The following is a 13436-nucleotide window of genomic DNA, read 5'->3' on the forward strand; positions in this document are numbered from 1 at the left end:
CAGTCCTGGTCCTGCAGGAGTTGCACAAGACCAGAGCAGTGCACTGCCTTGTATTAAACTGGGTGTAGCTGGAGCCCCAGGCAAATCCTCCTGGACTCTTAAGTCAATTTCTGTTCTCCTGTACTTGTTCCTCATGTCAAACAGCAAAACAAGACTTGACTTGTCCAGGTCTTTTTCAGGCAATTGCTACCATAGCACCCAAGCACTCATCTTTGTGCTGGCTTTTCAAACTTGCTTAACCACGTCTCAGCCCCAGTTTGGGTTTGTCACTGTTTGTGGACCCCAGGGTAGAAGTTACATTGGCTGACACCAGCTGTCTGTCACCTATGCATCCGAGCTGGTCCTTAAAGCTCCATTCATGGTCAAGGCAGAGGCAAAGGCAGCTCCAGGATGTGTTCATCCGGCCTCTGTTAGCTGTCTGTCTTACATGAGATTGACTGTGCCTTGGAAATAGTTATTTTTCCAATTCTGCTCATCTGGAGAACACACTGAAATGCCCATGCTGGTGTTAGACCTGGCTACAAGTGAGGTCAATCCCGTCCTTGCTGCCCAGGCAGGGTGCCCCAGAGCAGCCATATGGGAACCTACTTTGCAGGTTGCTTCCTAAGAGTCTGCAGCAGGTTAAAAGATCAGGAGATGGGACTTGGCAGGTCACAGACTGGGCTTAGCCAGACGTGTGCTGTGAGCATCCCTGCTTCTCTGTTTTCCAGCCCTGTGCAACCACTTAATACGTCCCCAGATGATGGCAGGATACTTAAAGGATGGGGATCAAAACCGAGGCTCAAAATAGATACTCCTTCCAGGTTGCTTTAAAAATACTCTGTACAGTTGTTATGCGAAGGTCCTGGTCCTGTGCCCTGTTTTCCTGTTCTCCCCTCGTAGCAGTAAATAAAGAAGGGCCAGGGTGGGAGCCTTGGCAGTGGGGCAGTGTGCCTGTGCTGTCCCCGTGCCACGTACCATCTTTCATCTTCTGGTGTCCAGAGAGGAGGAGAATAAAATCCAACCCCTCAGAAGAGCTAAAACTGGCAAACATTTCCATGACAGCATGCATTCATCTTTTGCTTTTGCTCTTCTCCTCTTCTCTTGGAAAGAGTTTGCCCCTGGCCATCTGCAGCCCCTGTCACTGCAGGACGAGGCTTTCAGAGAGTCCTGGGTCACTAGCAAACACCTTGTGGGAAATAACAGCAGTGTAGTTTCCAGAAAGTTGCAAACCTCTTGTAATTGCCTTACGCTGGATAAATTGTTTTTTGAGTATGCGTCAGCAGTACAATTTGAGTGCTTAGCATAAATCAATATAATTAACTCAGTAGTCTATCTGGAGTGGTTAAGCAACGCAGTTAAATTAAGGTGATTGGTTATTAGGAATAGATGTCACTCACTGCTTTCACTCTCTTACACCAGTTAATAATACCCAGTCAAGAGGGACCACAGCACCCTTGCCCTCCCTGCAGCCCATTCTCTGGGGGGTGCGGTGGCAGGAGCAGCTTTGGGTTTGGCAGAGCCCCGGGAGGCCACAAGAAGTTTGGATAACGGAGCGTAGCAGGTCTCCAACAGCAAAAATCTGGTTCACAGACTTTTGGAGAGGTCCCCACCACGGGCAGTGTGGGGAAGACCGTAACTGCGCGGCTGCAGCTCCCTCCAGCCACTTTTCTGCTCTCTGCTGCTGATGCTTATCTGAAAGCATGGCCAGTGGAAGCAAGAGAAAATAAGAGAAAAAGAAAAGTTGCCTGTCTGCGTGGATTTCTGTGAGGTTCACCAGTGGGGCTGCGCCTGTGACCAGGAGCTGGGAGGTGGCATGGTGGCTTTTCCCATGGGATCAGTACTTGCTCCCAGAGGATTTACCAGCAGGGCTTGAGCGCTTACCCAGGACTTGGTTGCAAGCCCAAGGAAGGCTTTTGTTTTCCAGCACTTGATGCAGAGCTCCTCGTTCTCTCCTTGGGTAACGACAGCTCGTTGTGCTTATTCTGTCTGTAGTTTGCGTTTTTCTTTTCAGATATTAATGCCTCCAGAAGGTCCCTAGGAATTACATAAATGGAGGATAATGGTGGAGCACTGGGTTCCTGAGAGCCATAATCAAGCCTTCCAGCACTGCATTAGCAGCTCCTTTATATGACTAAACATGGTACCTTTCAGCTGCCATTTACCTTCAGTGAGCAGTGGCTGGAGCTGCACTGAGAGGATAACAGCCATGAAGCCTTTGCAACCTTTAATACCCTGTAATTTTGATAGAAATTTGGGAATTAGCCTGACTAACAAGGTGTTTGTTTCCTGATGGTCATCTTTAGTTTCTCCTGGAGCCATGCTGTGAGCCTCTAAATGACCTAAAATTAGTTTTTCTGTAGGAAAGTGAATTAATTTGCCTAGGGTTGATACTGAGAGGATGTCCCTCTGTGTTTTTTTGCTTTTCCTATTGCTCTGTCTTCTTCTGAGGCTTTGTTCTGAGCAGATGTGTGGTGCAATGGTGATCAGCTGTGCTAATGTCAATGTTGCTTTGGGGTTGTCCAAGTTCATTGCCATGTCTTGGCCCAGAGCTCTGCCATTTGGGGTGAAAATGGCCACGACTGCATTGAACCAAACCTTGTTGGAGTGATGAGGCTATGATGGACGGTGACTCTTTCCCAACCTTGATGTTTGGACCTACCTTGCCCAGAATGGGTGTGTTTGGGGTCAGCTCCAGGGATGTGAGTCTGGAAACCCCCTGCAGACCCACAGAAGCTCTGAGCTGGGGAGGGCAGCCCACGTGAAGTGCCAGGGACCTCCAAAGGGACAGGATGGCCTGAGGATGTCAAGCCAGCAATGGTTTCTACCATCCCCTATGAGGTGGCCTCTCCACCTTCCCTGCAGACTCATCAGAAGTGCTGTGCCACAAATGAGCTTCACTCCTCTTGCTGTGGATCAGCCAAACACTGCTTGCCAGTGAAGCGGCCTGGAATCTGTGACTTGAACAGCAGGGATTCGGTAGCCAAAAAATCCCTATTGGTTTGTCTGCCCCAGCCAGCTCACTGTCTTAATGGATAGTCCTGCCTCTAATGACAGAATATTTATAACTGGCTTTTCTGGCAGACAGAAGATCAATAGTACGACTCAGTATTCCTGCCAGGCTGCTTCTCCGTACACGTAGGAAGCTGGAAATCAGCTGCAGAGCTCTTGGTCACATCCAATAGTGTGCTAAAGAATGAGATTAATGTTCATTAATGAGGTGGTTGGCTTCCTTCCGCTGGCACTGCTGCTTCTCTCCTCTCACTGGTAGCCAGTCCTGAGCGGGGGGGCTTAGGGATGCATGGATAAATATGTCCTGAAGGAAAAGGATTAAAAATACATGATTGCTCATAGCAGTTGTGAGGATTGTCACCATCAGAGCCTTGACTTGGTGCCCAGGAGCCAGCCCGAGTTGCTCAGAAAATGCCTTTCACATTAGCAGAACGCAGAGGTTGGGCACTTGTTCATTTAAAGATGAAGCTTTGCTATCCCTGGAGCTGGGTTCACGATCTTCTTGTTACCATTGGGGTTGTGGCAGCACTTTTTGTTGCTGCTGTACAGAGGGGCTTTGCTTCTTGGTATAGCACAGCATGGCAGGTCCATGTGGTGACAGCATTGGGCACTGCACTGCCCAGCTGCAGCCGTGTGAGCTGGAATGCTGTTAGGGGTTTTGAACAAACCCAGCCATGGCATTACTTAGAGTTGTCAGTTTTGAGCTGATATTCATCTTCTTCCAGCAGGCAGGGTGGAGCCCACCGATGGATAATAGCTCCTGCCTCTGTGATTTTGGCTGGGTAGTTTCTGCTCAGCCTGGCAACCTCAGGGTGATATGCCAGGAAAGCAAATCGTCTAGGTTAACTCTTTCACCCTTAAAATTAGGTGACCCAGCTGGGAGTCCCACCAACATGAGTGGGAGAGGGAGGTGTGGTGGCTTTGGGGGCTGCACAGCCTGCATGGGTGCAGACAGAGGCACCTCACCTGAAGCTCTGCCTCAGACATGCCTGAGCAGCTGCTCTGTGTCTGCTGTGTAGGGGGGTGTTGGAAGAAGGGTTCGCCGGAGTCAAGAAGACGCTCAATATGAGTTATGCATCCTGCTCAGCTTTATTAGTTTCTAACACTACTCACATAGAACCGATACACATGCATATTCGTAAAGCAGAAATATAATTGGTTAGTAGTCTCTAAACGCGCGCGGTTCTCACACCCCTAATTATCATGACTGAAATAAGCATTCTATCCATGTAGCTAATTGTGTTGCTGTGCTTCAGCCTTGTAGTTTGTTACTCCCTATTTTCCCGTACGGTCCCTATCTCTCTTGGCCCTGCACCTCTTTCCCAACAGCTGTAGCTCGTTACAGCCACGGCCTGTTGGCACAACATAATGACTTGGTCTCAGGATTCAAGAGTAGCTCAAGGCTACCTTTCTTGTTACCTTCAGCACAGCAACTTCAGCACAATTCTGATTGCAGGCCTATTCTGATACCAGGCCTGGATTGTGCAGGTCTTCAGAGATTCTAAAGCCATGCTTCTGCAGCCATTCTTCTACAGGGGGAGAACCAAAAGGCGAGCTCTCAAGCAGGAGATGGGATGGGAACAGAGGGGCAGGGAAGTGACCTGGGGACATCATTGCACCTGGTTCATAAGAAGGTGGCAAGGGCATTTTCCTTGGAGCAAAGAGCAGTGGCTAATGCTGGGAAGCGTCAGTGTGGAGGGGCTGGTGAGAGATGAGACGTGGCGCTGCAGTGACATGACTTGTTTCAGAGGGGTGGTTGGTAATACCACACATTCCCCCTCAATTTAACTTCTGGGTCTCACCTCACTGCCTGTTTTCTGCCCATTTAGGGGGTCACGAGCTGGAGCAGATGCAGCTTATTCTGGAGACAATCCCTGTTGTCCATGAGGAAGACAAAGAGGAGCTGCTCAAAGTGATGCCCACGTTCATCAACAGCACCTGGGAAGTGAGGAAGCCACTGCGCAAGCTGCTCCCTGAAGTGGACAGCGAAGGTACTGTCATGCCACTGGCTTTGGCAGTGTCCTTCTCCTGGGACTTCCTCCAGCTGCCATGTTTTCAGACCTAATTCCCTGAAGGAGGGCGGGGGGAAAGGCTTGTGCTCTAAGGCCAAGTGCACGAACACTGGTGAATGGTATTTAAATATCTGGAGGTCTGCTGTGTGTGGTCCCACCTGTAGCTCAGGCATCCCTACTGTTGTCCCCCCAGGTCCCGCTCACCGTTGCAGCAGGGAAGGTGTAGGCTGCAGGACAGCACTCATGATGCAGTAGCTTTCTTGCAGGTAGCTCCTACAGAAATAAGGGGGAAGTAGTCTTCCAAGAGTATTCCAAGACACTTTCAAGGTGCATCTCTGCTTTCTTGTGTCTCTTCTTGAGCTGTGAGGGTTCAGTCTAGAGGTTATTTTCAAGACCTGTTCATTTTCTTGGTATGCTTTTTGCAAGAATGCAGTTGTGTAGTACAAGGAGATAAAGGCTTTCACTTCACAAATATCTGAACTTCCTGAGGTGGTTGCTACAGACAGTAACATTGTCTGAGTGCTCCAAGGCTTGGACATCACTCACATCAGGCAGTTGCAGCCTGCAATGCTTAGATACTACTTCAGTCACTTCCCTTCTTTGGCTAAAGCTTAAAAAAATCAGTGTGTTGGTGCAAGGAGGCTGCAAACCACAGGCTTTTGGACACGAACTTTTGCCTGGAGCAGCTCTGTAGGCAGTGAGAGCTTGCAGGGTGGCACCAGAGTTGATCAGTGTGGACCAGGTGCGTCACCTTTTCTGAGCTCCTTCCAAGGCTTAAACTGGGCTGGTGGACCTGGCCACCTGCTTTTGGGAAGACGTCTAGATCAAGCCTGGCTTATGTTTGCTGGCTTAACTGTACATTATAAGACATCTGCTGTATGGGCTTGGCAACACGATACCTGTTGGCCAGGGTTACCCAGGGACCGTATCAGCCTCTGGCAAGCAGGAATGCATTTATTCCCTGTCGTTACTGCAGGAAGAAAGGTCACCTGTGCCCCTTACATAATTCATTGACATCTTCCTGCCTCTCTGACCTGTAATATATCGTAATATATACCTAATAATATATTGTTCCACCACGCTTCTTGCCCACAGTCAGTGACCTGCTGAAGCTATTGATTCCTTCCTACTTAATTAGTCTAAGCAATGAAATAATCTCGTAGGAGGCAATTGGATATTAGTTAATGTTTAAGCACTGAGGCCATGGGTACAGCCCACCCTTGCTGAGTGATTTTGTCCCTAAAGAAGCTGTCCCATTCACACAGTTACATCTTTAACAGGGATATTTCTGAAGGTAAAATACAAAGTTGTAACTGAAGAAAAACTTACTCCTATTTGTATTATCTGAACTCTAAGGGACTTTTCCATGCACCAAGAATCAACTGAATAAGCCACGGCTTTAATGACAGGATTTGATCTATACACATAACCTCAGTAAAAGGAATCATCAAAGAAGTCACAATGAACGCTCTATGTTTAGATCTAATTCCAGCCACTTTAACTGAACTTAATTTCCTCCTTTATCATCATAGAAAGAGTTCATGCTCTGCAGTTTTACCAAAATAATTTTAGGCACTTGGAATCCTTTAAATATTAATAAGTAAAAATAATTTAATAGTGGTGGTCACACCAAAGACTTTTTTAAATTACACTTTAAATCTAATCCCGCTTCTGTTGCACATAAAGATGTGAAATTAGTTGTCTGAAATGCAGTGAGCTTGCCGAATGGATCTGAGAACATGGAATCAAATCCCAACACCACCCAAAGGTCCTTTTGAGGTATGAGCTCAGTGTTCTGGCCTGGGGTTGCAGCACCGAGTATAATATATATATGTCCTGTGCTGTGACGCTGTGATGCTCTCACAGTCGTTTCTCCTGCGTTGCCAGATGAAGTGACACCTGCAGGGGCTGCAGGATTGCTGCACTGCGAGCACACGCACACGGCTTCCATGGGGGGCAAGATGGATGCAGCACGGACAGAAGTACCCATTTTAGATGCACACAGGATGTGACCTTTAATTCCTTCCTTACTTTGAGGGGATTTGTTATGGGGGATCCATGAGGCTCATCCTGGAAAGGAAGCTGGTATTGCTTTTGAGGAATTAGTAAGCTGGTTTCTCTCTGCTTCACAGCTATTGATTTTCTGGAGAAAATACTGACATTTAACCCTATGGATCGATTAACAGCTGAGATGGGTCTGCAGCATCCTTACATGAGTCCGTATTCCTGCCCTGAGGATGAACCAGTGTCTCAGCATCCATTCCGGATTGAGGATGAGATTGATGATATTTTACTGATGGAAGCCAACCAGAGCCAGATGTCTAACTGGGACAGGTATGGTACCCAAGGCTGGGCCAGAGACCAGATACTGGCTTAAATTCCTTAGACAGACCTTGACTGGTGAGTCTCTGACCTTCTTTTGACTGGGTTCAGTCAGGCATGTTCCAGACCCATGGCAGACACCTCCTTTTCCTTCTTTATGCCATATCAGAATTCTAGCCCAAGCGCCGGCACCTTGTTGAAGCCAGTGAGGTGTTCATCATTGATTACCACAGGGAGCAGATGTTGAATCTGCATGTTCCGGTTACTGAGTGTCTTTCTGCTCTTGATTTTATTCACAGCCTCTATTGTCTTCATTTGAGTTACATCTGTTCAAGTGATGTTACGGTTCTTTCTGTCCTCTGTCCCTATAACACAAGTGATAAAATAATGTAATTCTTGTACCTTTTGGGGACTAGTCCTGATCTGGAGCTCTATATTATCACTTTTCAAGGTGCATAAGCCCCAGAGGCCACAGATCTGGGGTCTTTTAAAAAAATCCTTAATTGTTTTGACTTTTAAATGGTTTGCTGAAAATTGTACAGGAAGTTCAGAGCAGATCAGAGCCTTGATCTGAGGTCTCTCATGTCCTAGATGATTACCCCAGTTACTAAGCCAGTCCCAGTACTAAAGCAGGTAGGACAAAATAAGCAGCTAAGAACTAACTAGGTCCACTTTCTTATGGAGCTCCTTCCAGCTGGGAGGGTGAGCTGGCTGAGGATGTCTGCAGCATTGTTCCTCTCTGCATGGCAATTAAATTCCCTCGCCTTCTTAATGCACTGTATTTCACCAGCATTGAAAAAACAATCTAAAGAAATCCCTTGTCTTCACTATTACTAATCTCTTTGCCTTAGTGAACAAGTATGAGGATGAAGGCTGGGGGGGACAACCAGGTAAATTAAGTAAAGAGGAAAGGTGGAGGCTTTTCTCAGGATATCTTATCTTCACTGTATCCCCACAGCTCCAGCATCCCTGCCACTTATAGTCCCCAAAGCAGCAAATCAGTTGCTGGAGGTCACATTTTTATCTCACAGCTTTCTTGGTGTGATACAAGAAGATAGGACCTGGACTATTGGTCCTGCTACCCAGCTGGGGGACATTTGCTATAGGGCCGTAAATTTTGCAACCCAAGCTGAGTATTTTAGACAAGAAATGATTTTGCCTGGGTGTTGTGGGACACCTAAAGAGTGTGTCATTGGTGGGACATAGAGCCCCAATACCTGGAATAACATATCTTTTAAAGGCAGCTTAGTTAGGAGCCAGTAAGTTAGATGTCACTTTGAAAACCATGTCTAAGAATGGGTGTTGTCAGGTAATTGCAGTCAAGGGAGTTCAGCTTGCTTGAGAAGTTAGTGCTTAGCAAGGTGACCTTTCAGGGGTGCTCTTGGTCCATGACATCAGAGTAAACTGGTGATGTCCAGTCTCAGTGGGGATTTAAGCTTGTCTTTTTTACTTTTATGGCAACAAACAAGGAGCATTCACTGCAGGTACTTGCCTGTGGGATGAGGGAAAGTTTATTAGTGTTTTTAATCATGTCTTAATTGCAAGCAGAGGGAAGGTGATGAAGGGCTAAATGCAGGGGCCGGTTGGTTTGGTTGTTGGGCTTTTATTCCCACTACTGGTCCCATCTCAGATTCTTGATAAATTACTTGGCCCCTCTGCCTTTTTTAACATACAAGAAAAAGGTCTCTAATATAAATAAGAACTTAAGAGATTTGTAGGTGAGTGGTATATCAGCAAGAAAAAGGCAAGAATGGCAGCAGCAGCATGCATATCTTTTTGAGCACCGCTGTTTCTAACGAAGCCATTGTCTGCGTGTCTAATAGCAGCATGTCTTTCACAGGTATCACGTAAGCCTCTCCTCTGATTTGGAATGGAGACATGATAGATATCATGACATGGATGAGGTTCAGCGGGACCCCCGGGCAGGGTCTGAATCCATCGCTGAAGAAGCACAAGTTGATCCACGGAAGTACTCACAAAGCAGTTCAGAGAGGTTCTTGGAGTTATCCCACTCATCCATGGACCGAGTATTTGATGCCGATTGTGGGAAATCATGTGATTACAAAGTGGGGTCACCTTCCTACTTGGACAAATTGCTGTGGAGAGACAATAAGCCCCATCATTACTCAGAGCCCAAACTGATTTTAGATTTATCCCACTGGAAAAGGGCAACCATAGCACCCACAGCTGAGCTATCGCTGGAAGAAGAACCATCCAACCTCTTTCTGGAGATTGCTCAGTGGGTAAAGAGCACGCAGGTGGGTCTTGAGTGTCCCAGTCCTCTTCCAGAGATTCAGGAACAGAGCCTGCCGTCTTCTCCTCACCATCTCCACAAAGAACCCACGGAGGTGAACAGTGAAACAGACCCTGAATTTGACTTGGATGTCTTCATCTCCAGGGCACTGAAACTTTGCACAAAACCCGAGGATCTTCCAGACAACAAGCTCAATGACATCAATGGGGCCTGCATATCTGAGCATCCTGGTGAGATTGTGCAAACAGAAGTGTACCAGAAGGAGCGATGGTGAGGAACCCACACCCGGGAAACCCCACTGTATCTCCTGTTCCTCTCTGATGGTGTGGCCATTGCCCAGGGCTGAGTGGCTTCCGTCTGTCATTGAGCATCTGTTTTTTACACTATACCGAATGCCTTTTTCTGAAAAGGCAAGCACAAACCACATGCCCCTTTTGATGCCTTACAAATATCTTTAAGGGAATCAAGAGGTGTGAATGAAATAATGAGTTTCTTATACTGCCTTAACACTCTTGCCTTGCAATCTCTGGGACCTGTTTGAAACTTAAATGTACGAGGGAAAGATGACAGTACATGCTATGTTCACAAACAGAAGTCAAATTAACTTCTTTTCTTTTCTTTTTCTATAGCATCTTAAAATGATGAGGAAAAAATCAGCATTTTCATTATGGTCGGATACCCTCTTGGTTTGACACGTTCTCAAAACGCCAAACTTTGAGCTCCTCTGAGACACCTGTGTGAGTACAGGCAGTATAGAGAGAAGCAATGCCAGGCAGTGTCCGTGGTCAGCCGTCAGTAAGCAGACAATGAAACTAGAGGTAGAGTTTGGCCATCACACAGAAAATAACTCTTTGAGAATGTTAATGAGAAAGGAATTTGACCTACAAATATGGGCCACTTGAGATTTTTTATTTTTTCTGATTGGAAGACAAAGTTTTTGCTAAGCGCATTCTCCTTGTTTGGTTTCTCACACATAATTTTTCCCTTCTATTGCACGGGGTAAATCTGAGCACTCCATGTACTTAGGAGACCCCGTACAATGCATTTCAGTGTGCCAACCTGGTGCTGTGAGTCCTGTCTGGGGCAGCTGCCCAGCAGACCAGCAAATTCTGGTGGTAAGGGTTGAACAGGAGTTGAGAGCTAGAATCAGGGTGTCTCACAGTGTGGTGCTGCCTGGCACCACCAGCTACACAGACTCAGCAAGGGCACCCACCTTCGCTAGCAAAAAAGGAATGAAACTACTATTTTACCTTCTGACAAAGATGCTGTGAAGAAAACAACAGTTCCTGTGGCATTAGATCCGTAACTGGCCACTTTGCTTCCAGCTTCTTTGGAAGATGCTGGTGTCAGCAGGCAACTAAGCGCAGTCTGTAAATAGACAAAAACCTAACTGATCTACTGTAACTTCTCTCTTCATCCACACTTCTGAGCACCTTAATAATTAATCAGCTAACGAGTTTGTATATGGAAGAAACATTCTATCTTAGATTCAATCAAACTTGGCAGTTTTTAGAATGGAAAATCTGTAAATAATATCATAAAAGCCAGTCTCTGCTCTCCTTGCCATCATGTCACTGTGCTCTCCAGCACAGCAGCACTACTTTCATTTGTAAAAGAGAAACTACTGTACTTAGTAACTCTAAGGTCCATATTGAACTCTTGTTCCTATACGAGTTTTTTCTACCCTTTTAACAAGCAATCTACTGAATGTTCTGAGATGTGAAGAAAATTCATGTGAGACTCGAATGAGAACTAACAGCAACATTTACTACATTAAATTAACCCTGGTTTCTGTTCTTGGTGGGATCAGGTACAGGTTTAGCCATAGGAGACCTTGTGCTAGGCACTGACAAGCCTAAAAACTTGTTCATGCTTTGAAGATCTCTCCTTAGGCTGATTGAAATGCCATTACTCCAGCTGATTAGCAGCACAGGTGTGAAGGCTGCCAGCTGCAGCTTCTGGAAGTTCTGGGGCGGGGATGGAGAAGGCATCTCGAAGGCAAAGCCATTGGAGAAGGCAAAGCCATTGGGCTCTGGTGTTTGCTTTGAGCATTTGGATGTCCCCCACAGTGGTTTAGAAAGCAGAAGCAAGGGAGAAACAGAGGGTTGGTTTCCAGTGTGTTGCAGATAATTAATATACCTCAACTGAAGCTCAGCACTTTTACTGGTGGTGGGAGAAGCTCAGATGCTGAAGAAGTGGCTGCCCCTGCAGTGGAGCAGATCCAAATCTGGCCCCAGCAGCCCACAGCTCAGTGCCCGTGGTCCTGCTCAGCTTCACCATGCACCCAGCAGCAGCCAGCAAAGGCTGGGAATGGGATTGCCAGCACTCAAGTGTGTGCCAAGAGAGGAGGCATCAGCCACAGTTGTGTCCCATCGCTCCCTGGTGCCACCCAGGAGGAGAGGAGCAGATAACGCCCAGCCTCTGACGGGAGATGCACAGACACTGCAGCTGGAGGCATCAACTGAAAATTAGATGTTTGGGAGCCAGCAGAGTTCAAACCTGAAGGATAAGATCGGCAATACGAGAGATGACTTTTAAAACTCTCTTCTGGCAGATTCAGCAACTATTTAGTACCATTGGGTTAAACATGGAGATGCGCTGACATGTGAAATCAGCAGTGATCAAACCATGCCAGCATTTTCCTCGGTGGACATCAGTCGCCACATCTTCTGAAACCAGAAGCCATTTTCTGTGGGTTGTTACATTCAGGCTGAACATTTTCACCAGAGGTGTACGGGACTATTTATTATGGCCATGAAAGTAACGGTTTTGCTTTTGAATAGTCTTCTAAGGAGTGGGAGCTTAAGGGCCCACAAAGTGTAAAATTAACTTCACAAGAAGCCAACAGAGCATATAGCCATTGCTCTGGGTTTTCCATCTTGGTTCATGAGCTGTTACTTAATGTTGTTCGAAACCTTGGCATCACATGCTGGGAAAGGGGGAAAACAAGAGGGGTGGCTTTAATTTGTTACCTGAGTGTGCTCAGCCGATCACAAGCCAGATTTATTTCTCATCTACAACAATAAAATTTAAGGCCTGAGCCTTCCCTGCTTGGTAGCGTGTAATTATTTTGTGATTAAGTTTCAAATGTAAACTTGAAATACTTATTCCAGTACTCGTGTCTGTGTTTCTTCTGCAAATCATAGGATCATTTAGGATGGAAAAGACCTTTAAGAATGATCACAAACACCTGCATTTGTGCATGCATCACAGGAATATTTGCATTCTGGGGTTATTTGGTGTTGGTTGCTTTTCACCAGGCTTTGCTTTGGCTGGTGCAAGCTATCAGTACTCATGGTCATGGGGAGGAAATTTAGACCTCGTCACCAACACGGTGACTGCTGCAAACTGCGCCTTCTTGCAGTTGTTTGAAGAATCATTTCAGTGTAAGGTTAACCATCAAGTATTTCAATAAATTTGCCAATGTCTGTTATTTGCAAAAGAAAAAAGGAGCACTGCTGTCGTTAAAAATGCAGTGTGTTGGGCCACCGAGGCTGCATGGCACTGGAATGGGTGGATGCCCTGGATTTAAAGATATGCCAGCATGGCTATGCTGAGCAGAGGCAGGAGGGACAGAGGGTGCTTGTTGTGCTCTCCAGGGCTCAGGACTGAGCGATGTGGTACTGTTCAGTGACATGGAGAGGCATCACAATGACAATGCAGGGGACTTCACTAACAGAAGCAGAGGGACTGCAGATATCTCCAGGCTGAGGAGGACCTCAAGTTCAGAGGCTGGTGCTTAAGCCACTGATCAGGTATGTAAGTGCCCCTGTGGGTTGCAGTTGTTGTGGCTGCCTTTTACATGGTTTTGTTTGGTTTTATTTTATTTTATATTAAATTGAAGGGAGCTTTGAGCA

General features: G+C 46.5%; 1 protein-coding gene across 4 annotated transcripts in view; it reads left to right on the forward strand.

Annotated features, from left to right (window-relative positions):
- Positions 1-12625, forward strand: part of MAPK4 (mitogen-activated protein kinase 4) — a 46420-nt gene extending 33795 nt beyond the window's left edge. For 3 of the 4 annotated variants that reach the window (XM_037374222.1, XM_037374225.1, XM_037374223.1), the window contains 3 exons: positions 4821-4982; positions 7136-7337; positions 9166-12625. In XM_037374222.1, the coding sequence (XP_037230119.1) occupies positions 4821-4982; positions 7136-7337; positions 9166-9853 (1052 nt within the window). In that variant the 3' untranslated portion in view covers positions 9854-12625. The remainder of the gene's footprint in view (positions 1-4820; positions 4983-7135; positions 7338-9165) is intronic. The other variant, XM_037374224.1, reaches the window with a different exon arrangement.
- The last annotated feature ends 811 nt before the right edge of the window (positions 12626-13436 follow it).

Source organism: Falco rusticolus, chromosome Z, assembly GCF_015220075.1.
Source record: "Falco rusticolus isolate bFalRus1 chromosome Z, bFalRus1.pri, whole genome shotgun sequence".
In the NCBI taxonomy this organism is placed as follows: domain Eukaryota; kingdom Metazoa; phylum Chordata; class Aves; order Falconiformes; family Falconidae; genus Falco; species Falco rusticolus.